The 23,136-nt window shown below is 39.2% G+C and overlaps 2 protein-coding genes across 3 annotated transcripts in view; both read right to left on the bottom strand.

Annotated features, from left to right (window-relative positions):
• The window catches only part of ROCK2 (Rho associated coiled-coil containing protein kinase 2), a 555,405-nt gene that overhangs the window by 114,034 nt on the left and 418,235 nt on the right, over positions 1-23,136 (bottom strand). The gene's annotated exons all lie outside the window — the stretch shown is intronic.
• Positions 5,604-16,045, bottom strand: E2F6 (E2F transcription factor 6). Of its 2 annotated transcripts, none has more exons than XM_035562554.2 (7): positions 15,941-16,045; positions 13,612-13,660; positions 12,052-12,268; positions 11,584-11,742; positions 10,261-10,375; positions 8,627-8,774; positions 5,604-7,891 (listed from the first exon to the last, which is right to left on the bottom strand). In XM_035562554.2, exons 1-7 carry the CDS (start codon positions 16,025-16,027, stop codon positions 7,887-7,889), a joined length of 780 nt encoding a protein of 259 aa, XP_035418447.2. In that variant the 5' UTR covers positions 16,028-16,045; the 3' UTR covers positions 5,604-7,886. The 2 variants fall into 2 exon arrangements, with proteins under 2 accessions (XP_035418447.2, XP_035418448.2); XM_035562555.2 differs by having other exon boundaries at positions 15,950-16,038.

The raw sequence follows: 23,136 nt of genomic DNA, 5'->3' as shown, positions 1-23,136 counted from the left end.
ATGTGGTTGGATGCGCAGGTGCATGTGTAAGTGAAACTGTCCCTAGAGAACCCAACACTGAGGTTCTCTCTGCCTGGAAACAGAATACCCAAATCTCATCCGCCTGATGATCACAGCTGTGAATCTCAGTAATTCTTCTGCTAACACTATTACCATTGTGAATCCATTGTTACTTTTAAAATGTGAATTACCTATACAAAATATAGAAGTGTAACAATTCAGTTCCATGTATAATTTATACAGCTTACTCATACCCACTTAAAGCCATCATTTGGTGTCAATGAAGCACACTGCTGAATATTCCTGATCAGAAGCAATTAATTGACTGAATAGACACCATTCTGATCAATTTTTGATTTCAAAGGTGGTAAAAGCTTTTCGGGTATTGTTCGGATTTATGATTTTTTTTTTCCTTTACAGCTATACCATTTTCTCTTCAAAATACCACTACAGTTTAGCAGATTCCCCTTCTTATCCCACAACGATAGTTCCCCCTTGTCACTTTTAGCAAGAGTCCGGTGAAGGCAGGCATGGAGCCAGCTGAGGGAGCATAAATGCATGAGAAGTTTGCAGGCAACCTCTATGTAAACAGTTTTTGTTTTCTTGTTTTCATTTCCAGGCAACAGATTCTCAGCGAGACATCCATAGCACACAGAGTATCTGGACAGCTGTCTGACCCCTTCTATCCAGATTGTAACCGTCTGTATTTTCTCTGGGTATAAAAGAACAGTATTTTCAGATTGGCAATAAAAGATATTTTCATTTGTAAGATGCTTGCTTTTAAGATTCTATGAAACAATCATTTAATGTCACAAATTTAATTCCTTCTTGAAAAGAAGTCTGATTCCTGAGCTTAAATCTGCAGTAGATTTTTTAATAGAGTCTAGAGTCTTTCAGACTGGAAACCAACCAAACAAAAATAATTATAAGTAGTCAATAAATGTAGAGTAATCCATCATTTTCTTTTGTGCTACTCACTGGCTGAGGGCTGTCAGTGCTTATGACACTTTCCAAACAAATCAAATCCACTGATCTGTGCATTGGGACTGCTGACATACGTGTCAGATTTGGTAACTGAAACACTATATTTGTATTTATCCCTTTATTCATCTCCTTAAGAAAAAATCTGAAATTAGGAAATGTTTAAGCTCAAGAGAGGTAATGCTAATGTCTTCACAGTATTTTCTTTTACTTCGAACCTCTAGCCACAGGTAGAATTCATCCCACAGGCCTAGAGGCAGATCTCTGCATTTCTCTCATGAATACTTGCCCAGGATGGGATCATTTTATATCATTTCACAGGTGTTTGTTTTACCTTCAGCCAGATAAGGACAGAAATCATCAGCTCGGAGAGCCTCTCCCCACCTTGAGTGCCTTGCTCATGTTGCTGGGCAGTTGAGGTCAAATCTGGCTCCAAGGGGAGTTTTGCCACAAGACTTTGTCTCTTACACAAAACAAAATAAAGCATTCACAAAATGAATCCTTAACAATTTATGGAGAGCAGCATTATAAAGGAAATCACAGTTCTCTGTTCCAGGCTACGGATTCTGTGCAACCTGCTTTAGTGTAAAGGGCAGAGGCAGCACATGAACGTCGTCCCCTTCTTTTCTGAGGTGTCAGGGGAGAGGAAGTTCTGCTTCCACGAATAACCACTGGGAAGTTTGCTTTGATCCTTGCACACCCAGAAAAATAGTAGTGCCTGGTGTTACTCGGAGTACTTTCATATGGTCAGGAAAATATCTTCTGAATGCTCATGGTTCTTGCCAGGGAAAACAGGAGTCTATTTGTTCATTCATTCATCCATTCTGCATGCAATTTATTTTTTGGGCCCTCCCATACAACAACACAGGCAGAATACAACCTAGCAGATGAGAACTTCAGAAGACCATCTCATCCCATCTTGGAAAAATATTGATCTTATCAGTAACACCATAGAGATATTTATTGTGTTCCCAGTTTCAAAATTGCTTCATGCCTTCCATAGTTCCAGACGAAAGGCTAGAATTTTACTTTTCATCTATCAGCAATATTTAGTAGGATGTTTTTCATAAAGGTACCCATTCAAGAACTTCTTTGTCAGTGCTTGTTAGGAAAACAAAGGAGTAGTTAGGTGCCTACAAGCAGCTACTGCTGCAAATAACAAAGGGAAATTTTCCGTTTGCTGATGTTTTCTTCCGAGTCCCAGCTGTCTCACAGTTATTTTGGTCATGCTAAGTCTCAGTCAGATATCTTGATCTTAAGAAAAGTCTGTATCTAGCTTCAACTTTTACTGTTAATGACTCGTATAATAAACACGGGGCCTATTGACCTCATTTTATTCCGAGTTGGCAGGTATTTGCTTCTTAGCTTGCGCTGAAAGGTTTGGGGCCATCTCTAATTCACAATCCCCTTTAAAACTTTATTATCCCAATAAATTCTGAGATGTTTTTTTTACTGGACTTTGAACTTTTCTCCTGATGGATAACTTTTATTTTCACGCTTGGAAATGAACTCTTTTAATGTTGAGGTCACAGTTTGTGCACACAAATGTTATCCTAGATTTAGAAGCCAGCAAGCCTCTCAAGAACGTGTGCCTTCTAATTAAAATCCATATAAAAAAAGATTTTCCCTTTACCAGCTTGCTGAAACTTTATATCTGATCCACTACCTTTCTACTTTTCAAGAAAAATATCATCCATTCTTGTTTCATTTTTTCCACGACATTCACTTTGGCAGCATGTTAGGGAAGCAACTACTGCTGTAACCTGCCTGTGACATTTTTGTGGCCATAGATAAAAAAAAAAAAAAATTCCTTGGAAAACAACAGCCATACTACCAAAATGGCTTGTCTGGCTGGAAAAGAACGTTGCATTATCTAAAATCAGTTCTGTATGGGATTTGCATGAGAATCTGTAAAAGAGTGAAAGCAAAGCTGTTCCAGGAATTCAAAATTCAAATAGCTTCTTGCAGATTTTTAGATTCCTACAGTTTTCATTTGAAGTGCTAATGCCAAGTCTTCCTTTTGAAGAAGGATGCCATAAAATATGAGAGGCCTAAAAAAGTCAATAAAAGGTTAACAACGTCCTGAGCTTTCATCTTTTGGATTTGCTGTTACAACTTCGAGGATTTAGTTATTGTCTCCTACAGCCTCATCCCTTACTCGAGGGGTGACTACAACCACCACCTCGTTCTTGGGGCATGCTGTGAGAAGCTGCCTGCATCCCCATGTGCTTGGAGACACAGCCACAGGCCCACAGGCCCTCAGACTTCATCAGAAGGCCCTCAGGCCATCATCAGAGGAACTTAAAGGTTGGACGTGGTGCTTAGGGACATGGTTTAGTGGGTGACATTGCTAGTAGGATGATGGTTGGACCAGATGATCTTGAAGGTCTTTTCCAACCTTAATGATTCTATGACTTACATTGAGAGAACAAGACACCTCTGTCTCTCCAGGCATCAAGATTTCCTTCCAAACACATTTCCACGTTCTTTTGCTTAAATGGGTATCACAGTCCTTCAGTAAACATCTGTGAGAGAAGCCTCGTAGAGAATTATATAAACCATACACAACCAAGTATAATTTACTTGATTTTATCCTCAATGCACGTTTCACAAATAACTGTTGGGAACCCAAACCAGCAGATTACTGCTCTGGATAAACACTTGAGCAGTTCCGTAGGTTCCAGGCCCAACACCGAGGTGATGGGACAGGCAATAGCTTGAAGCTTGCCATGAGCTCCAGCTACCCAGGACCAGCTGGGGCCTAGGAAGCAGGCCGCACTCAGCACTGAAGATTACAAGGGCTAAAGTAACTTTTGAAATCATTGTGATTTAATTATGCCTATAAATGAACTCTTTGCACACAACAAAAGATTATTCAAGATAAGGAATTTGCTATCTTTTAAGTACTTTCCAGAAGATATTAATAATTTAAAGTAATCCTCTCTCTTCTTTGCAAATTGCATTATTTAAAAACTGCAGTTCACATCTGAAAATCCCAGTAATTTCCCATCCCAAATAAGGCATGAACTGGCAACTTGTGGAGTTTGTTCCAATTACAGAGTCAGCAAAATCAGGACATTTTATAATTATAGATTTTGGCTGTTGTTCTTGCTGATTAATGCATTTAGATCCTCAGACATTCTTACTGAAGGAAAGACAAAAATGTTATTAGAGTTTTCTAATTTATTGCAGGCAGAGTCCTCAAATAATGAGGGAAATGCTTAGACATAAATATGCTGAAAATAGACACATAGGGACTCAACAAAAATATTTTATCTTAACAACCTGTCAGAAAAAATCAAGCATTATTGTACAAACTCAGAGTAAGATTCTATCACGTTTACTTTTTAGGCAAGCTTGTAACTTGCATTTAGTTTCAATAACTAAATAAGCTCAATAACTTTTCCTACAGACCAAGTCTAATCTTTCCATCAAGTTAGCTGACTTCTTGAGCCCATGCAGTACATTGCTTTCCAGTACTGCAAGTGGATAATGCTGCAAGTATTCAGATATTAACAAAAATATCTTCCAAAGTCCATTTGTTCCACTGTAGGCGCACTTATTGAAACAATCCAAAGTATTTAGGAAAACTATTCAAGCAGAACTGTCATCTTAGAGCTTCTCCCATTTCAGTGATAATCGTGCAGCTTGAAGTTAAAAAATAATTCTACAGCTCAAAAAACCTGCACAAAGGAGGAACAACGGAATCACAGATTTCTTCCAAACAAAAATCCCTAATGTTCTAATTAGATGATGTACGTTCTGCTTTTTAAAACAGCCTTAACATTTGCAAAATGCTTACCTTGTAAAAATTGATTTCCTTTCTACGTAGTTCAAAATGCTGCGTCAGCTAACAAAATCCCACCCTAACACATGGCATTCAGGGTGCCTCATTTGGTGCTGGAAATTGTTACAGATTTCATGGCAAACATTTTCCCAAGTTACTGAACAAGTCTAGGTGAATCAACACTTACACAGAGCCCTCTCACTCCGCCCAAGAAAAAAACAGAACAGCAATGCAAAAATGAAATAGCAAGTTGCCATTTGGGGAGAAGACAGACATTGAAGGAACAAGCCGATCTGGCTGTGCAAAAATTTTAACCCCCAACCCCAGCTTCACTGGAGGAGCATATTCCTCAGTTTTACTTTCTCTGATCGATATATGAAACGTCCTTTCAGTTTGCTTTATTATTGTAACAGCTCAGTCTGTTGTTTGCACTCTACAGACATGTAGAAAAAAAGGCATCCACCACAGAATCTCTGCCTTTCAGAGCTGGAAGTTGATTGAACATACACAAAATGCCAAGATTACTTTCTGACATGAATTTCTGTTTGGTGTATTTCGCAGTCTGCAAAATACAATATTTTGCAGAACTAGTGAACCTTGTAGGAAGACAGATTAACTCTCAAACTGTATTAGGCAGATTTAAGCTCTTCAGTGTCAACTGCCCTACTTTATATGCATTTCTTCAGTAGAACAAGGCAGACATTTAATTTCATAGCATGTCTAAAATTGGTGTAGAGATGCTGGTTAACACTTTCAGGGCTTTATCTGATAGATAGTTGTTGATACGGTGCAATCACGAAAACCACGAGTTTTGATTCTTTTATTTTTTAAATACCACACACAGGAAACTATGAAATACACTTTAAATGTAAAAAGAAACAAGCATATGCATGGCATTTGTACAGTTACAAGTTAATTCACTCAGAAGACTATTGGGTTGATCTTGGCTACTCACCCTGTGCCCACCAAGCCGTGCTCTCACTCCCCCTCCAAAGCAGGGCAGGGAGAAAATAAAAATAAATTAAAAAACATCTTGTGAGTTGAGATAAGGACAGAGAAATCACTCACCAGTTACCATCATAAGCAAAACAGACTCAGCTTGGGAAAGACTGATTTGTTGTCAATTAACAGGCTAGAACACTGAGAACTAAAAGCAAACTAAACCCACCTTCTCTTCAGCCCTTTTCTTCCCAGGCTCAAGTTCAATCTCAATTATTCTACTTCCATCTGGAGTGGTGCAGGCAAATGGGGGCTGCAGTCAGTTCCTGACACTTCATCTCCGCCGCTCCTTCACGGTCACTCTCTGCCCCTGCTCCCCGTGAGGTCCCTCCCACGGGATGCCGTCCTTCCCAAACTGAGCCTGCGGGGGCTGCCCACAGGCAGCAGCTCTTCAAGAACTGCTCCCACACGGCTCCGTACCACGGGGTCCATCCCCCAGGAGCAAACTGCTCCAGCACGGGTCCCCCACGGGCGGCAGCTCCCCCTAGACTCCCTGGTCCTGCGTGGGCTCCTCTCCACAGGCTGCAGCTCTGGCCAGAAGCTGCTTCTGTGTGTACTCTTCCCAAGCTGCAGCTTCCTTCAGAGCACATCCACCTGCTCCAGCACAGGCTCCTCTGCAGACTGCAGTGCGGAGAATGGCCCCAACAGGGTCCTCCACAGGCTATGGGAGGAGAGCCTGCTCCACCATGACCCTCCCTACCACCTGCAGGGTAATCTGCTCTGGTACTTGGAGCACCTCCGCCCCCTCGTTCTCTACTGACCTTGATACTGACCTTGATTTCTGGTGGGTTGTTTCAAATTTTTCTCACTCCTCTCTCACAGCTGCTGTGCAACACTTTGTATCCTTGCTTGAATGTTATGACAGAGCCACCACCAGCATCACACACACTTGCTTTCGCCAGCAGCACGTCCCTTCTGGAACACCCTGTCCCCTAAAACCAATACAAAGACCCAGCCTCGACACTCTGAAGTCTCATTTTACACATACTGAAGGTGGATAAATACAGAAGTTGGACGCATTCTAAACTCTCAAGTATTTCTTCACTAAGTTCTAAAGTATCTAACAGTACTTGCAAACTGAAGCCACAATAGGGTGTGGTAACAGGCTAGGGCTACACTATATAGAAATTCTAGACCCTAGAGTGACCAGTTTAAGTGTTTACTGTTAATTGTGTTACAGTATTGTAGTGATCTTCAGAAGCATCATCACAAGAATTAGGTCAAGCAAGGGGCAGCCAGCACTGCATTTAACAATTAAATTTTTTTTTCCATATCAGTTTTAAAATGTTAGAATTCACTCGGCGAACAAACATTAACAACTAACCATCACGTTTAATTAAACTGGCCACTTTATGTTTTATAAGCTTATTTTATTTCTTTGCTGTACAAAGGCAGAGATGCAAACCACCTCAATAAATCTACATCAGTAACTACCCAGACATGATACAGATATACAAAAAGCCCACTTATTTAACTTCAGTGTTGATACCATAGTTAATGCAGAGCTGGATGCAAACAATGCAAACAGCATCTACACAGTGTAAGGCGTAACTCTCGTAGTATTTACATCTTGTTCCTTATAGGGAAGGCTTCTGATGCATCAAGCTATTTCTTCATCTGTATTTGACGATCCTGCTTAGCAGTAGTGCAGCCTCAGAACTGAAAAGTGCATTTCTTTATTACATACATTCTCAGAAGGATTGTGGATTGTTCCAGAAACAGTTTCCAAACCTTCATTTTAGGAGTCATTATGTTTTCCATCAATTAAAGTCATTTCATAAGCTAAAAATACCACTTTCCCAAAGCTCTGTAGATCACATGCAATTATGAAAACAAAGCTCCTAAAAGCAAATCTAGGAACCGTCTTCTGACTTGGGAAGATAAAACAGTCCTGTGAAACCATTCAATCCACTGCTGTTTTAAATTAAAAACACCCCGGAGCAGTTTGGGTCGGTAAGTTCGCAGTTCCAAGAGCTTTGGAAAAACTCTATAACAGATATTTACATTCTGTATTTGATTTTGAGTTGTAATTCATCCTTTGAGCTGTAATTCATCTTCTATCTCAGTGTATATATACACATATATATATATATATATTACTTTTTTATTTTTTGGAATCTCACTCTGAAAGGGAAGTGAAAGAAGAATCTAGTTACTGTCACTGTAGGAAATATAACTGAGTCATTTCACAAGCAAAGCAGTGTTAAATGAAAGCCCAAGATTAAATAGTCAACTCTTCCTCTCTACTATGAAGTAGAATTGCTAAAAATAAACTCTTGCGTCTTCTGAGCTACTGCAGTTCCCGCCACATTTATTTTTAAACCACAACGTCCTGCAGCACCGGAGCTCTTGGCAGACTGAATTCCAGCCAGTCTTGTTCTAGGACATTAAAATACTACATCCCATCTCCTGGCTGTCCTGCTTTAAACGCGGCAATAATGAGTAAGAGCAGCTAACGTCTTGTTTGAAACGCATCTTAACTCCCACGACAACTGGTATTTCAGCCGAGCTGCTGGCCTGGACATTGAAACAGCTGAGAACTCGCACACAGTCCCATCAGCAGAGCACAGCAGAACAGTCTGCTCTGATAGGAAACCAGTAACAAGCAAAGGAAGGAAGAGGGTCGTAGAACCAGAGCAGCATGCTGTGTGTGCACGTGCCTAACCCTTTGGCCTCCTGCTGCTGTGAGGTAATGTGCCACCATAAGCTTAGCTTTCAGGCACTTCCAGTCCTCCCACGCATCCTAGCCCACTTAAACTATGCCCAGTTAACACTGTCATACCATTCTGGTAAAGTTGAGAACAAAGTTTTCTTCAAAAAAAATTACATGAGGATCAAAATGTAAGTGGGAGATGCTACCTTCACCAGGAGGAACTGATGGCTCAGTTTCAGATTTGACAGCATTCATATTTTCAAAAGTTTTGGCACCTGGCTTATCTTGTTCCACCTCACACAGATACACATCAATGGGTCCTTTTGTGCTCTTTACATGTACTTCTATGCAATCCTATAAAACAATGATTTACATATTAACCAAAAGACCAGTCTTATGCATCAGTTATCTATTTTTACACATATTTTAAAGCCAACAGGTTAAGAGCAGAACAAATACAGGAGTGACATAACTACTTAAGATTGTGTTACTAGTTCTATGTAAGTTATGAGTACGTAATAGATTTTTAGGCCAATTATTAAGTACCATTAAGGTAACTAGGTTTCATTTTTGACATGCAATGCACCTAATGAATCTTTCAGTCTTTTTACTGACCTTTTGATATATAGCCAAGATTTACCATATGCTTAGTATGAATAAGAAATAAAAACTTGACCGCCAATGCCACAGATCAGAAAACAAATCAGAGCACATAGCAGCTTTAATAGTATGGCAAAACAAATAAACCATACTACTGCTTTCCTTTAGCAGGTATCACATTGCAAGGCACAGAGTAAGTCAAATTAATGGGAAATGGCTAGAAGAGTGTTTTCTCTAAAGTACAGCCTTTCAAATCTTGCCTTCTTTTGCTTCAGAAAACCTCTGGAATCTTCACAGGATGAGACCCCGCTACTTTTACCCGTGACACCACTGGAGATACACATGGTGGATCTAAGTCTTCTGTATTGATTCATATCTCCTTTTCCTAAGATATCCTCTCCCTCCCTGTGCACCCAGCAAGGCAAATTTGAAGAAAATATAACTAAGAACATTATAAAAAATGCATACGCAAAAAGAAAAACAGAATTAAACCTCCATTATTTATCTCAAGCTTACGTCCAGTATTTCTTCTCTTTCACAGCATTACTTTATAAACAGTGGGTTCACAGTGTATGGGAGCAGATGCAGTCTAACTGGGTGCAGAGGGCAAAGCTATAGCTCTTCTGTGTGACCTGAATGGGGTGTACATGTTGTACCGTGAGGCAAGGTCATGCTACATGCCCCACCTCCATCAAAAATCCATCTTGACACGATCTACTAGAACACAAGAACTTTTTTTTTGATCATACTGTACATTTCATACTTCAATATTATAGTGACAGTAGCTGTCGACTCGTAAGACAACATTTACTTGCTGTTAGGATGATTATTAAATTAGGCTTAATATTTTGTTTGGTTAGATTTACAGCTTTTATAGATTTTACTGAAAAATATTAACAGCTGTTTGTTAGTTTCATTATTGTAATTACCAGACAAATATTACATCTGTTCCATCATTTATCACGGCTGTTCCATCATCTCTAGCAAAACTAAAGTTTAGATATGTTTATAGTTTAATAATTTAGGTAAGCAAAACAAAAATTCCTAAAAATAACCTTAGACTGTTATATCCACAGAATTACTTAGTGGAATACAAGAACAGTGAAGTACCAGTACTTGCTATACATGACAAAGAAATTGGAAGTCAGTTGCTAATCACTGTTGCAAAACCAGAACAAACAAAAATTTAATAACTTCTCTTCCCTTAAGAGGGAAAGGGAGGGAAAGTTATAAAACTTACTTCCTTAGGAATTGGTATTTCCAGTTTGGTTTCTTCTGGAGCTTTGATTGCAATCACAATCTGTTTCTGAAACGCCTGAATGCTACGGATATCTTGATATGTCACATAAGCTAGTGTATACATTGGTCAAGGATTCTGTATAGCAATTTGCTAATGGGCAGAAGCAAAGAGAATGTTAAGATACGCTGAAGCAAAATACCAAATTAAGAAAAACGGTAAATAGTTCAGCTGAGGTTATTTCAATATTAGCTTTGTAAAATTAGTTATCAGCTGACAAGTGGAGTTTTTTTTTTTGTTAGGAAAGAAAAAAACACATTCAGTATTTAAAAACACACACTTGACAAAGTTTTCATAGATGCTCTCATAAATCTATGTAGCAGATGGAATGCTGCTTTTGAGAAGCCTTTTTTTTTTTTTCTTTTGCATTAATAATACATGGAAATCGTATCCTGGAAAACAAGAAAGTTACTTTCTTATCCAAACAGGTAAGGTACAGTGATTTTTTTTTCTAGATAACATACAGGAAATGAACACATTTCTCTTCATTTGAGCACCAATCTTTAACATTCTGCCAAAAACAGTGCTAAGTGTTATTTGATTGTAACCACAGCCAAAATCCAATATTTGTCATATTAAAACTAGGAAAAAGGAACGCCCTTTCTATTATCAAATCACACCTGAAAGGTAAGACTGCATTGGAACCTCTCCCCAGAGATAGAACAGTATTAGGACATAATCAACATACCATTATATCTTCATGGCAAAAGGCCACTGGGACTCTGTTTTGGGTCCTTTTTCTTATCTCAGTAAGCAACTCAATCTCACTGGTTGGTCAAGACCTGTCCCTGAGACAACTTTACTCTATAGTGGAGAGAACAAGGTAATGGTCAGGGTACTAAGACTACTGCCCCACTTCCATTTTTCTTTTCCTCATTACCACCCCAAACGGTTCCTTATCTCAGTAATATACCGTTCCTTACTCTCACTGCCACTGGGATACTCTGCTTTTCTTTCCATGGCAGAGCATGAAAGGAATGAAGGACTTACAGTCAAACTCCAGTTCTTCCCACTCTACTTCCTCTCAATCTTCTGCAGTGGCAATGTCACACAAGTAGCACTCCCCTGAGAATGGGGTAGACTGTGCATAATACTACAGCGCACAAGTCTAGTCTATACTAATATAAAATAGCCAATGAGTTCCTTGTTGTCTCATTATCAAGTATTACGGCATACCTGTGTTATCAGCCTACACCTAATGCTAGAATGCCTGAGTGTTGGCAACCAAAACCACGAGTTAAAGTAATGCAAGAGTTAAAAGGATATTTTGCATTTTCTTTGTCATCTGTTAGATCAAATAACTGATGAGCACAATCCTTGATTAATTCATCCAGAGCTTCTTCCATGGCTGACAAGTCAGAAAGTTCATCTTTAAGGTTTTGCTGCTCTGCTGCCTTTCCAACAACTTGGTCAAGATTAGAACCTCTAGAAGAATATGAAAGTTGTCTAATATGTTTATAAAAGTAAAAGCCTGTTTACTGAATATAAAAAACACATGCTAAAATAGAAAGCAACCAGAAATTCTGGTATTCTTTACTCAGCTGAAACATGCTTCAATTTGATACTTTTTAATATAGTATGTAATTCAGACAACCTAAGGATAAAGAAAAACTTAAGATATTTCTATCTATTAAAATAATTCAATATGCTTAAAAATACTCTCAAAGTTATAAATACTAATCAACATTGCTGGGTTTCATTGCTTAGAAATTAAGAGTTTCAAAGCCCACTTACACCCACTGGATAAGATTCTTAGATCTTTTCTGAATTAAGTGAATTCCATCCAACACGTTGGTGATGTCATATACTCTTCTTTTTCGTACTCCAAGAGTTGTTGCTACTTCGTTTAAATCAAGGACACCATCTGGAGCTCTTTTGACAAGATCCATGAATTTTCGGGTCAAATAAACCAAGGATGCATCAAATCGAGGCCTTCTAACCTTCAGAGTTCCTGTAATGTTTTGATACAATATTCAGGGTAAATGACTTTGACAATATGAAGTGTTTCTTAAAAAAAAGATTAGCCATGAAGTTGCAATGAATGTAAAAGCATAAAACACTGCAATAACAAAACCTCTGGTTAACTATCGGCAGTGTTGGGGCACTGCACCAGAGAACCGCAGCTGTGTCATCTGCTCAGTGACACTGGTAAAATGGTTGTTCTTTTGGCCCAGAACAAACCAGAAGGTCCCCCAAATAACTCTCAGGCATGGTTCAGGGACTACTTCAGGCCAGTCAGTTCCAGAGCCTAAGAACTTAATGTATGAAAAAAATGCAGCTTGTACTAGCTGTCCTCAGGGCCTAAGAATTGAGGATGTCACTCTTCAATTTAATACAACAAAGATCTACTGATACCAGGCCACCATAGGTTTAAGAGACACCTGTGCTATATAAATCCAGTACCAGCATAGTCTCAGAAACAGCAGAAGAGTTACCGATGAACAGTTTTGTTAACTTTAGATTATTTACATGTGCCTGACCAATCATTTATTTTAAAGCACAAAAAAGTAGTACATCTAAAAATTCTAATGCTGGCCAATATGACTGTCAAATCCTGCTGTTATTTGTGCCTTGTCCTGCAAAGCAAGCCTGATAATTCCTGTGTAATCAAACTGTGCCACTGAATAATTCTCCAGTCTAATCTTTCAAGAGAATGTGGGTACATATGGAAGGAAACTTCCTTAGCAAACGCTACTTCAAACTTCATATTTTTCCCCAGATGAAGAATGTGCACTTTTATTCATAACTCTCCACTCTCATTCTATGGCTACAGGATTGTCTGTTCTTTAACCTGAGGTGAAAAGTTCAAGAACCCACTACCTAGTTTTGAATAGCGCTACCACCGGAGTTGGACTCGACAATCCTTATGGGTCCCTTCCAACTCGGGACATTCTATGATTCTACCGTAAGATGTGGGAGACTATTCAACTGGTGAGAAAAAAAAAAAAACAACCAACTCAAATTCACTAAAGCTTGTATTTACGTTTATTAACACCAGCTGAAAAATAATGCTTGCCAGCACAATGTCCCAGTTGTCTCTAAGTCACTTTTTCTGTAAATCCATTTTCTTGATAGCAGCAGTGATTTATACTTGGAGCAAATAGAAAGAGGAGAGGGAAAACCATGAAAAATGCATTGCTTTGTGTTTGCTAGTTCATTTAGTATGCAGCATTCCTCTTGTTCTGCCTATATTAGACACACAATGATTTCTCATTTGTTTACTACATGCATTGTTGTAAAAAAAGCATTAAATATTTCAAGGATAACCTTTACACATGGAATGCAGAAACTTACTTCTTACAAACTGCACGTCATCGTCCAGATTCAAGTTGAGCATTGGTGGCTGGGGAAAAAAGTGAAAATATAACTGACATAAAATACCATGGAAGTTTTCAGGGAGAAAACCCCGACCCAACTCTGGATGCTACAGCAATGAGAGTGCCAACAACTCAACAGATATTACAGTGAAAGAATCTCCTTGGATAGAAGGGAGACACGCTCATTAATACCCATCAGAAATTTCACCTCAATCAGAGCAGATTTCCCTCTTTCTTGGAAAGCTAGAAACGCTGGGCACCTCATTATACTGCTTGCCTACCCTTGTGGTGAAGAAGTTTACATCAATCTGCAACCTCTCCTGCTTGTTCTGCTTCAATTTATGGCTCTTTTCTTTCAGCCTGTCATCAAACACTGCTGTGAAGTGTCTGGCTCCTGCTTCTTGATAACTTCCTTGCACGTGCTAGTGGGCAGCTACGGCTTAAAACACTCCCTCAGCTTCTCCTCACAGATATATCCCCATACCCACTGACCACTTTTGACCCATCTCTGCTGGTTGCACTTAAGTTTATCAACATCCTTCCTGTAATGGTCAGCCCCAAATAGGATGCAGCATTCCAGGAGCAGTTCAATACTTGCCAAATAAAGGAGAATTACTTTATTTGATCTGTTGGCTATGCTCTTGCTAATAAGCCTCATATGCCTTGATGCCAGGGCACATTGTTAGCTCATGTTTAGCCCACTCTCCCTAAGGACCCTCGGGTCCTTTCAGGGGGGGTGCTTTCCCAGCATCTCAGCTCCCAGCCTGTATGATGGCAAGTTACAGTCCCAGATGCAGGATTTCAAACCTTAATTTTCAGCCACCTTGTCTGTCAGATTCCTGATGATCCATTCTTCCTGCCTATACCTTTACGCCCATAGTACCCTCCCCTCCCCATGTGCTGTCATTAACATCATAGGAGTGTATCCTATGTCCTCCTTCAGCTCACCGATATTTAATAGGACAGAACCCTGGACAAACCCAGTCCTGGGGTCTGTCCAGACAGGTCCCAGGTCCCTAAGGAGCTCTGCCTGTAATCCACTTTCATGTAAAATACGAGTCATTGACCATTCCTCTTTGGGCCTAAGAAACCAGTCAGTTTTGCACTCAACTACTATCTGTAATATTCCAATTAAATGATAGAATGCTGCTGGAGACTGTTTCAAACAGGCTGCTAACATTAATGCAAATGACATCTATGGCTTTGGATCTGCAATCCAGTCACTTCATCACTGAAGTGAATCTGTTCGCAAGAACAGTCCATCAGCTATCCCCAACCACCTTTGCTTTCTTCCACGACCTCTCAATGATCAGACAGCAATCTCACAATGCCATCAGCCAGCTCTCTCAGACTCCCCCTGGACCCCATTAGGTCCTATGGTCTCAGACAGGTTGAGATTTCTCAAGAGATTCCTAGCTTGGTACTTTTGCATCGCAAGTTACTCCTCTCCTCCCTGAGCCCTATCTCTCAGGCACAAGCCTCAGAGACATTGAACTCTAAAGATACAAGCAAGCAAGCAGAGCACTTCATCCCCATCTATGTCTGCTTTCACTAAATCACTTCTCCCCTTTAGCAGGGAGTTCTCATTTTTCTTCCCTCCTTCAGCCTTAACTGAGGATGTAAAAATAAAAGTCCTTATCACCCTTGACACACTGAGGGATGTCCTTGCAGACCTCCACCCCTCCAGCTCCCCCACCTTTCACTTGGATTTGCGGCCAACACTTTTTAACTCCAATCACCATCAGTTCCTCTAATAAGGAGAAACTTCAAACCATCAGGGAAAAAAATGGGTATCAACATCTTCACAGCTTTAAGCCACTACTACCAAACAACACTTAGCTCAAGGTTAATAAAAAATGAACACTTTAAACCACGTTTCAGAGAATTAAGAGATTTATTTTCAATTAGGAACACATTTCAGAGCATTAAGAGATTTGTTTTTAATTAGCAACACCACAGCAGTGCTGAAAGCAGTAGAGCAAGGTGCATACGTGATTAACCGAACTTCACAGCCGCTCAGCGAGGAACAAAACACACACTTGCAGTCCGATAGCTGTTCCCCAAAGCACCTATAACCCACTTCGGTGGGCTGGCAGGTCGCAGCTAGCCCTGCTACGAAGCCGTCCCTCCGCAGCCGCTCCAGGCAGCCGCAAGCCCGGCTGGGCTCCCCCCCCCGGCTCTGCTGCCCGCCGCCCTCCTGCCGGAGCCCTCCCCGGCGTCCCCTCGGGCTCTCCGGCGGGGTAAGCCAGGCGCTGCGTCCCCGTCCCGCCCTCGGGCAGCGCCTCCCTCTCCCGCCCGCCGTGTACCTCACTCACACGCAGCGTGTCCGGCCGCAGCGGCCTCAAGCGCTCCCACTGGCCAGGGGCGGCCATTTTGTGACCCCCGCCCTCCATTACCCATCGGCCCCTGCAGGCGCCGGCGCCCCGCCCTGCCGGGCCGTACAGAGGGGGGGAGCCGTTCTCTGAGGGGCGGCCATGGCGGTGGCGCTGAGGCGGTTTATTTACGGGTGGTTTATGGGTGAGAGGCTAGGTTTAGCTCCTCTAGGGCCAGAGTGGAGTCTGCGATTGTTGCTTGCCCGAAACAAGTCTGTTTACATCCCAGCTAGAGGTCCCAAATCCTTAGTCCAGTGCTCCTGCCCGTTCTTCACCTCTCTGATAACCTTTAGCAAGTGTTGACTGCTTCCTTGTCAGCATCAGTAGTGATCACAAACATTCTGATTTAGTAGCTAACTTCTGTTTGTCAGACAAAAACATTTCGACAAAAACATTTCGACATAACTCTTTGTTGAATTATTGATCTGATTGATGTTGGTGCCATTTAGCTGCCCTGTACCATACAGTACAACAAATAGTCATGAAATTCCTTCCATAAAAGCTTTCTGAACCGTTGTGCTTCCTTGACTACCCAGTAGGTGACACTTTAAGGCGCTCCCCCTTCACTATGCTCAAGGAAGGTGCTGTGGACAAATGTAAATTTCATTGAACGTTGTGTAAAAAGACTAGTCTGGTATGAGGAAGTCAAAGCTGTGAAGGTTTTAATTCATCTTCTAATGTGCCAGCCTGGGCAGGTCAAGAAAAACTCTCTTATCTTGAAAAGATACTGAATGCATTTTCATTTACTAGTGGTTTCATATCTCTTCAGGTTAGACATTCCTCTGGAGAAGCTAGTGTCACCACTGATAAAGCTGCTGCCTTGATGGCGTTTGCTTCTTGGTAACTTATTTTCAATCAGTTACTTCTGCAGTAATAATTGTCTTTGTAAATGTGTGTAGAACCAAGGTGGGTTGTTCTCATGCTCCAATCAATTTATAAGAAAAAAATGGTGAAAAATATACACTGGCAAGTATAGCTCTTCAAAGGCATGATGTCTATATAACAGGAGACATGAAGCCTTAAGTTGTGCAGTTAAAGATGTGCAAACGTTGCCTGTCAGTATTCCAAGGAGAGCTTAGACTGGTACAAATGCAAAAGATCTTCCTGTCATGGAAGCAACAACATATCACTGAAAGGTAAAAACACTCATTTTTATATGAGCAACCATAATGCTTCCTAACTCCTTGGTGGTGATAGATGTAGGCCAATAAGGAATCAACATTTTTCCCCCTTTGCTGTATTCTTAGCTGGACACATACTTTACCATTGTAATCCCACTGTTATAAGACAGGTTTTTTTTGTTTGTTTGTTTTTTTTCCAGCTGTAACGGAAAAAGGGTTTGGAGCAGATGTCTTGGGCCACTTCAGCTTGGGGTGATGCAAGGAATGTACCATGCAGTATAAAAATCATTGACGAGGATTTTGATGATTGTTGGGTGTTCAGATATTAGCAGGGAGGCTAACTGCTCATAATTTGAGCATTTAGGTATATGAATTTCTGTATTAACCCACACGGAAAACACTGCATCAACATTTAACAATGCTGTTGTTCTAGCCAGTCATAAGATGAAATTCTGTATTTTCTTATGCTCCTCAATCCCTGGCTGGTGGAAACAGCAGAGCAAAGAAAAGCCCCATGTGGCTTCAGATTCAGGAAGGTTTTTCTGCATTTACATTAAAAGTATAATGCTTAATCCTTTTTTAAAAGGAAAATGAGATTTTGAAGGAACTGACTTAGGAATTTAGGCAGTGGCATTCTATTGATCAGAGTTTGATTCTAGTGTGTTTCTATTTACATTTTATAAAGCTGAATTAAAATGTTTCCCACATTAATTTTTTATGCTCTTGCAAATGAAAATGTAAATTTTACCCCATTTACTGTTATCTTATTCTATATAATAATGACTGTGCAGTTTGTTTTTAAATATCTCTAAGCATTAATCACACTAGTAATGATGCTTAAAATTATTATTATTATTATTTTTAATCTGAAATCATGTTTTCATCGATTGAATTGATTTTCGATCTGCCACCAGAGGGCAATAATTCCATTTACTAAATCGGAACTTTTAAAATGAATACATCCTACAACAGTAGTTTCATTACATTTTTTGAGGGACTGTATTTGAATGTGAAAACATAATTTTCTTAAAAGCACTTAACTTGTGTAATTTAATGCCAATTATATTCATAAAATAAACCTCATATTTTACTCTGTGCTACTTAGGCATGTAGGTTGTGCTTTCATTTTGAGCAGCTGAAAATAGTCTACTTTGTAAAATTTTTACTGGTGAACCTCATGCAGGGCTGTAATGCTGCAAGTTTTAGATCTCATGCAAAACAGGATTTTTCTATTACCACTGTAATATTTTAAAATTTGTTTTGAATGCCGCTACTTTCGCTTTCTTCATTTATTGTTTTGTTGCACTAATGTGCAATTGATATTTAAAAGCCTATATATGTAATTGTAAATTTGGGAATTATCTGACAGGTACCTTTATATCCTTATTTGATATGTTTTTATTTTGTTTATGTGTATAGTAGTTCCAACAGGTAAAGCGAAGGCCTTATTCTTTAAAAAGCGATGCAATTTTGTCTCAAATGCAATCTTCCCTTTAATGACAATAATCTTGCAAGTGGATCTCCCAGAAGGTGCATATGTACTGTTACAAAGATGAGCCAGAGCTAATATCTTCCTGAAAAGGTGAAAAAGTGCAACATCTTGAAAGACAGATGATAGATGAAAGCATCTGTTTAAGCTGAATGTTTTTGTATATCTTTATGTCCGTTTGTATAAACTTCCTAGCCTCCCTCAAATCCTATTAAGATCCTCATCACTACATAGCAACTAGGCATAAAGAGGTGGAACACTACCGAGTAATTTTAATGCTGTAAAATGTAAAATTTAAATATGTTTCTGGTAATAGTACAGTCTTTCTTGATGTGGTCAGCTTAATCTGACTGGAAAAAAAAATTGTTGCTGTATACATGGTGAATGCTCATCCATTAATTTAGAAAGCAAATCTCGTCTTTGTTTACTTTGTACATACGAGTATGAGGAAGATTGAGTCGGTTAATCAGATCTTAACAGAACAATGCTAAGCAGCACTCTTTTTTTGTGATTTTGCGTACTGAATTGCACACTTGAAATAAAATTAAATGTCATGGATATGGTATCATGGTAGAGACATAGGTTTCAGGACGTGATATAAACTGAAGCCTTACTTTTTTAACCTGTTACCTAGAGAAGAATTACGTAGAAAGAAAAAGTAACTTGAAGGGTACATTTGGATACCCATTTACATTAGGGTTATGTAAACAGCAAGCACTTGCTGCATATGAACACTGTTGTATTTTACAGAAAAAGTGCAGTGGCTATTGTGTTCTTGGTAAGGTTTTGAAACTTGGAAGCAATCCATCTCCCATCTGAAAGAACCTGAGGATTTCTTGGCAAAGGTATTACAAGAGCTTGCTGGAAATGTTCATCCCTTCTAAACAGTTTATGAACAGAAGATTCTGTGGCAAAAAGGCATTATTATATTTGTTTGTCCCTTTTGAGTTGCAGAGAAGATTGTTGAAGGAGCACCTTAAAACTGTGGGATAGGACATTAAAGAAGGATTTACTTATGTTAAACTTAGATGAGGAACTCTATGATATCAAAAAGGGGTGAAGATTCTCAGTTCCTTCCCTCACTAGCAACTAAACTGCTTCATTTCCCCATCTGCTTTAATGCTAATGACCAAATTTTTTATGCTGACTCATATTGTTTATATTTAGTTTGACAGGTAATATCCCAACCTTATTTGTGACTGTGATAGTAACATTTAAAATGACCATCAAATAATGACCCCCAAAAATATTATATCACCTTAAAAGAAGAGTTTTGCATTTTCTAAAAGGAATAGAGGAATTAAATTAGGTTAACCCTTCTTTCCACTCAGCAGTGGTGAGGCCACATCAGGAGGACTGTGTCCAGTTCTGGGCTCCTCAATACAAGAAAAATAGGGACATACTGGAACAAGCACAGCAAAGGGCAACAAAGTTGATTATAGGACTGGAGTGTCTGCTGTGAGGACAGGCTGAGTGCTGGGACTCCTCAGCGTGGAGAAGGGGAGGCACACAGGCGTGGACTTAGCAATGAGTGTTAATACCTGATAAGAGGGAGCCTGATTCTTCTCAGCAGAGCCCACTGACAGCACAAGAGGTAGTAGGCACAAGCTAAAACACATGCAATTTCATCTGAACACTAGAAAACACTTTTTTCCTATGAGAGTGGTGAGACATGGGAACAGGTTGCCCAGAAAGATTGTGGAGTCACCATCAGTGGAGATACCCAAAACTCAACTGGGCATGGTCCTGGGCAGCCTGTTCTAGCTGACTGTGCACTGAGCATGGGTGTTGGACTAGATGATCTCAAGTGGTCCTTGCCAACCTCAATTACTCTGTGATTCCGTGAATCTGTCAAGGCAGCAATACTTGCTCACAAGCTCATGGAAGTTTATGCAGAAGACCTTTTTATTTTTTCTCCCATGGGGCACTATCTTGTAACATTTAAATGATTCTAGTATATTGAAGATGACAGAGCAGATACGATGCAAATGACAGAAGCATTCTAAAGAACGTTCCATGCTAATTAATGTAGAAAGCTTGACAAGAATTTTAAAAACGATTCATATAGCCTCACTTTCCAAAATTCCTCCATATGAAAATGATACCTCTAGAGAGAATAAAAACTGGGATTGGCCTGTATTATGATTGCTTTTCTGTTAAATGCAAAACTGGTTAAAGGCTTGTTTGAAAAAGCAGGTTGTAACTTCTGATGACTAAAAACATGGAAATATCAAGAAGTTTCTGAGAGTTTCTGTAGGTTTATCGTTGAGGGGGGAACAATGTATTTTCTGCTTGATTCTTTCCAAGAAGTGGTTAAGCTCTGCTTGAAATTCTGACAAGTGTCTTTGAATTTTGACAAGAAGTTATGTGCAATTCATAATGTTAACTTTGGGAGACACCTCTGTTTATGAATTAATGAAAAGTTATACTGAATATCTGCTTTCCACCTAGCTATGCAACTAATATTTTTTATCATGCAGCAGAAAGCTATAATTAGTCATCATTTGATTTTGAAAGATGAATAATAAAAAGTTTTAATTATTTTTATTTATTACCGAAAATAGTTTCAAAATTGCCTGATGTATTTCATTTTGTCAGCTTGAAAATGAAGCATGTCCTTATAAGATGGTTGCCTTTATATCTTGAATTTCAAATTACGGTAATTTTATTTTATCTATTTGAAGTTGTTATTATTATTATTATTATTATTATTATTATTATTATTACTTTAGATGAGGATAGCCCCATTGTGGTTAAAACGTAATGAGGAAAAGGTTGATGAAGGCGTACTTCCAGTTAATATCTTTATTAATTTTATTTAATAATATGAAAAAAAAATTATAGCACCTACTTGAAATTATAGTAATTAGAGATCTTATGTGTGCACTGATCTTATGATACAGCACATTCACTGACAGCACAGTTTTCTCTAGGTGGATAAAATTAATTCTAGCCTAACAGAGGGCAGTGTTTCAGTTGGCTGCTGCCATCCTTTCTTCCTGTTTCTCTCACTGCTGTTAGCACTGAGAATATGAAATGAATGAGAAATGTTGGGGGACCTGTTCTGTGCCGAGGGAAGGAAAGAGGAGAAAGAGATTCCAGGAAAGTGGTTGCATGCCACTGGGAGGCATACTGTAGGAGGAGGATGGAAAAGCTGGGAAAACTCAGGGAGTCGTTTCCATCTTGGAGGTGTCTCTTTTCCAGCCATCCACATTGTGCTTGGCTGCCGTGTTCAGCCATCATGGAGTAAAACCCCTCAGGAATAGGTCCCAGCACTCCAGCAAGGTTGAATCCCCTCCATTCTTAAAGCTAGGCAGACTTTTCTACCCATCTTCTTATCCTTCCCTCCCCTCCCTTTGCCACCACAAGCAAAATAGAAAGCAGCTATTACCACTGATAGAACAAAATAATTGCTGCCTGTGGAATGCTAAAATTCAATTTTGCCTACAATGCTGAGGAACCTGAGGTGCTTTTGATTGAAAATATAATAAATAATAAATAATTTGTTTGTGAATATCCCATTTATCTAAATATAATTTCTAGCAAAGCCAAAAAAGAAGTGGAGATATATTTTTCTGATTGCACCAAATCAAATTACCATAATCCTTTTCCTCTTATTTTTCTAAAACAATCTTTCTGTTTTTTCAACTATATTTCTTGATGTAACAAAACCAGTATCTCTCTTTACAAGTTTGCATTGACTTTTATAGTCTGACACCATATTTTTGAACTGGACTTTGGAACAACTTTCTGTCAGTTGTTGCCATCATTCTGCCCATTTTCTTAGACACATTTCTTTATAGCCATATTTTAATGACCTTTTGCCAGGAATAATCAGACCGGCATGTTACCTAACTAAAGTGCAGGCATATGCTTTGTTTTGGTTACCTTCAGTCACATGCATGGAAATTCCTGTATTTTGGTCATGTAATAAGCATGCTATATAATAGTTAATTTTTGTAGTGTCACAGTGAAATTTTCTGGTGATTGTTGCTGTTTTGTTTTGTTTTTAAAGAAACAATTGGATGTGTATCCATCCAGCACTAGAACACAACTTCTTTTTGGTTATGAGTGCTATTCCTAGACAAGTAGCAGGGAAAACTCTATCCTAGCAAAAGAGGAAAAGACTATCAGCCAAATTAATCATTCTGTAGGGTAGATTTACTTTGTAGGCTATACATTGAACACCTAGAATTCATATGATTAAAGGTATTGATTTTGAATAGACAAGTTAAGAATTTCATCCAACATCTAGAAATAAAAAATGGAAAAAAATGGTTTCTTTTCTCTGATAATGACTAGAATGTTTTAAATAAACAGTTGTGAAGCGTCTTGCATGGTTTCTGTAGAGGTGTCAAAGATGGCTTAATTCGTAGGATTTCAATGTCAACAGAGTTTTCTTATAATTAAGAAGGTGGTGATTAAGTGAGGGTTAACTTCGTTCGTTACTAAGAATCTGACGATTAGTGTCATTTATAGTTTGGGAATATGTCCAGTGCAACTGTCAGAATACACATTAC

Source organism: Cygnus atratus, chromosome 3, assembly GCF_013377495.2.
Source record: "Cygnus atratus isolate AKBS03 ecotype Queensland, Australia chromosome 3, CAtr_DNAZoo_HiC_assembly, whole genome shotgun sequence".
Lineage (NCBI taxonomy): Eukaryota > Metazoa > Chordata > Aves > Anseriformes > Anatidae > Cygnus > Cygnus atratus.
Note: the sequence above shows the minus strand (reverse complement) of the source record. Positions and strands in the feature narration are given on the sequence as shown.

Excerpts from the sequence above, each read along its gene's own strand:
- E2F6 (XM_035562554.2), bottom strand. The coding sequence starts at position 16,027 with ATGGAGGGCGGGGGTCACAAAATGGCCGCCCCTGGCCAGTGGGAGCGC. Across the intron at positions 13,661-15,940 it reads ACACGCTGCGTGTGAGTGAG|CCACCAATGCTCAACTTGAA; the intron begins GTACACGGCGGG and ends TTTTTTCCCCAG. Across the intron at positions 11,743-12,051 it reads AAGAATCTTATCCAGTGGGT|AGGTTCTAATCTTGACCAAG; the intron begins GTAAGTGGGCTT and ends ATATTCTTCTAG.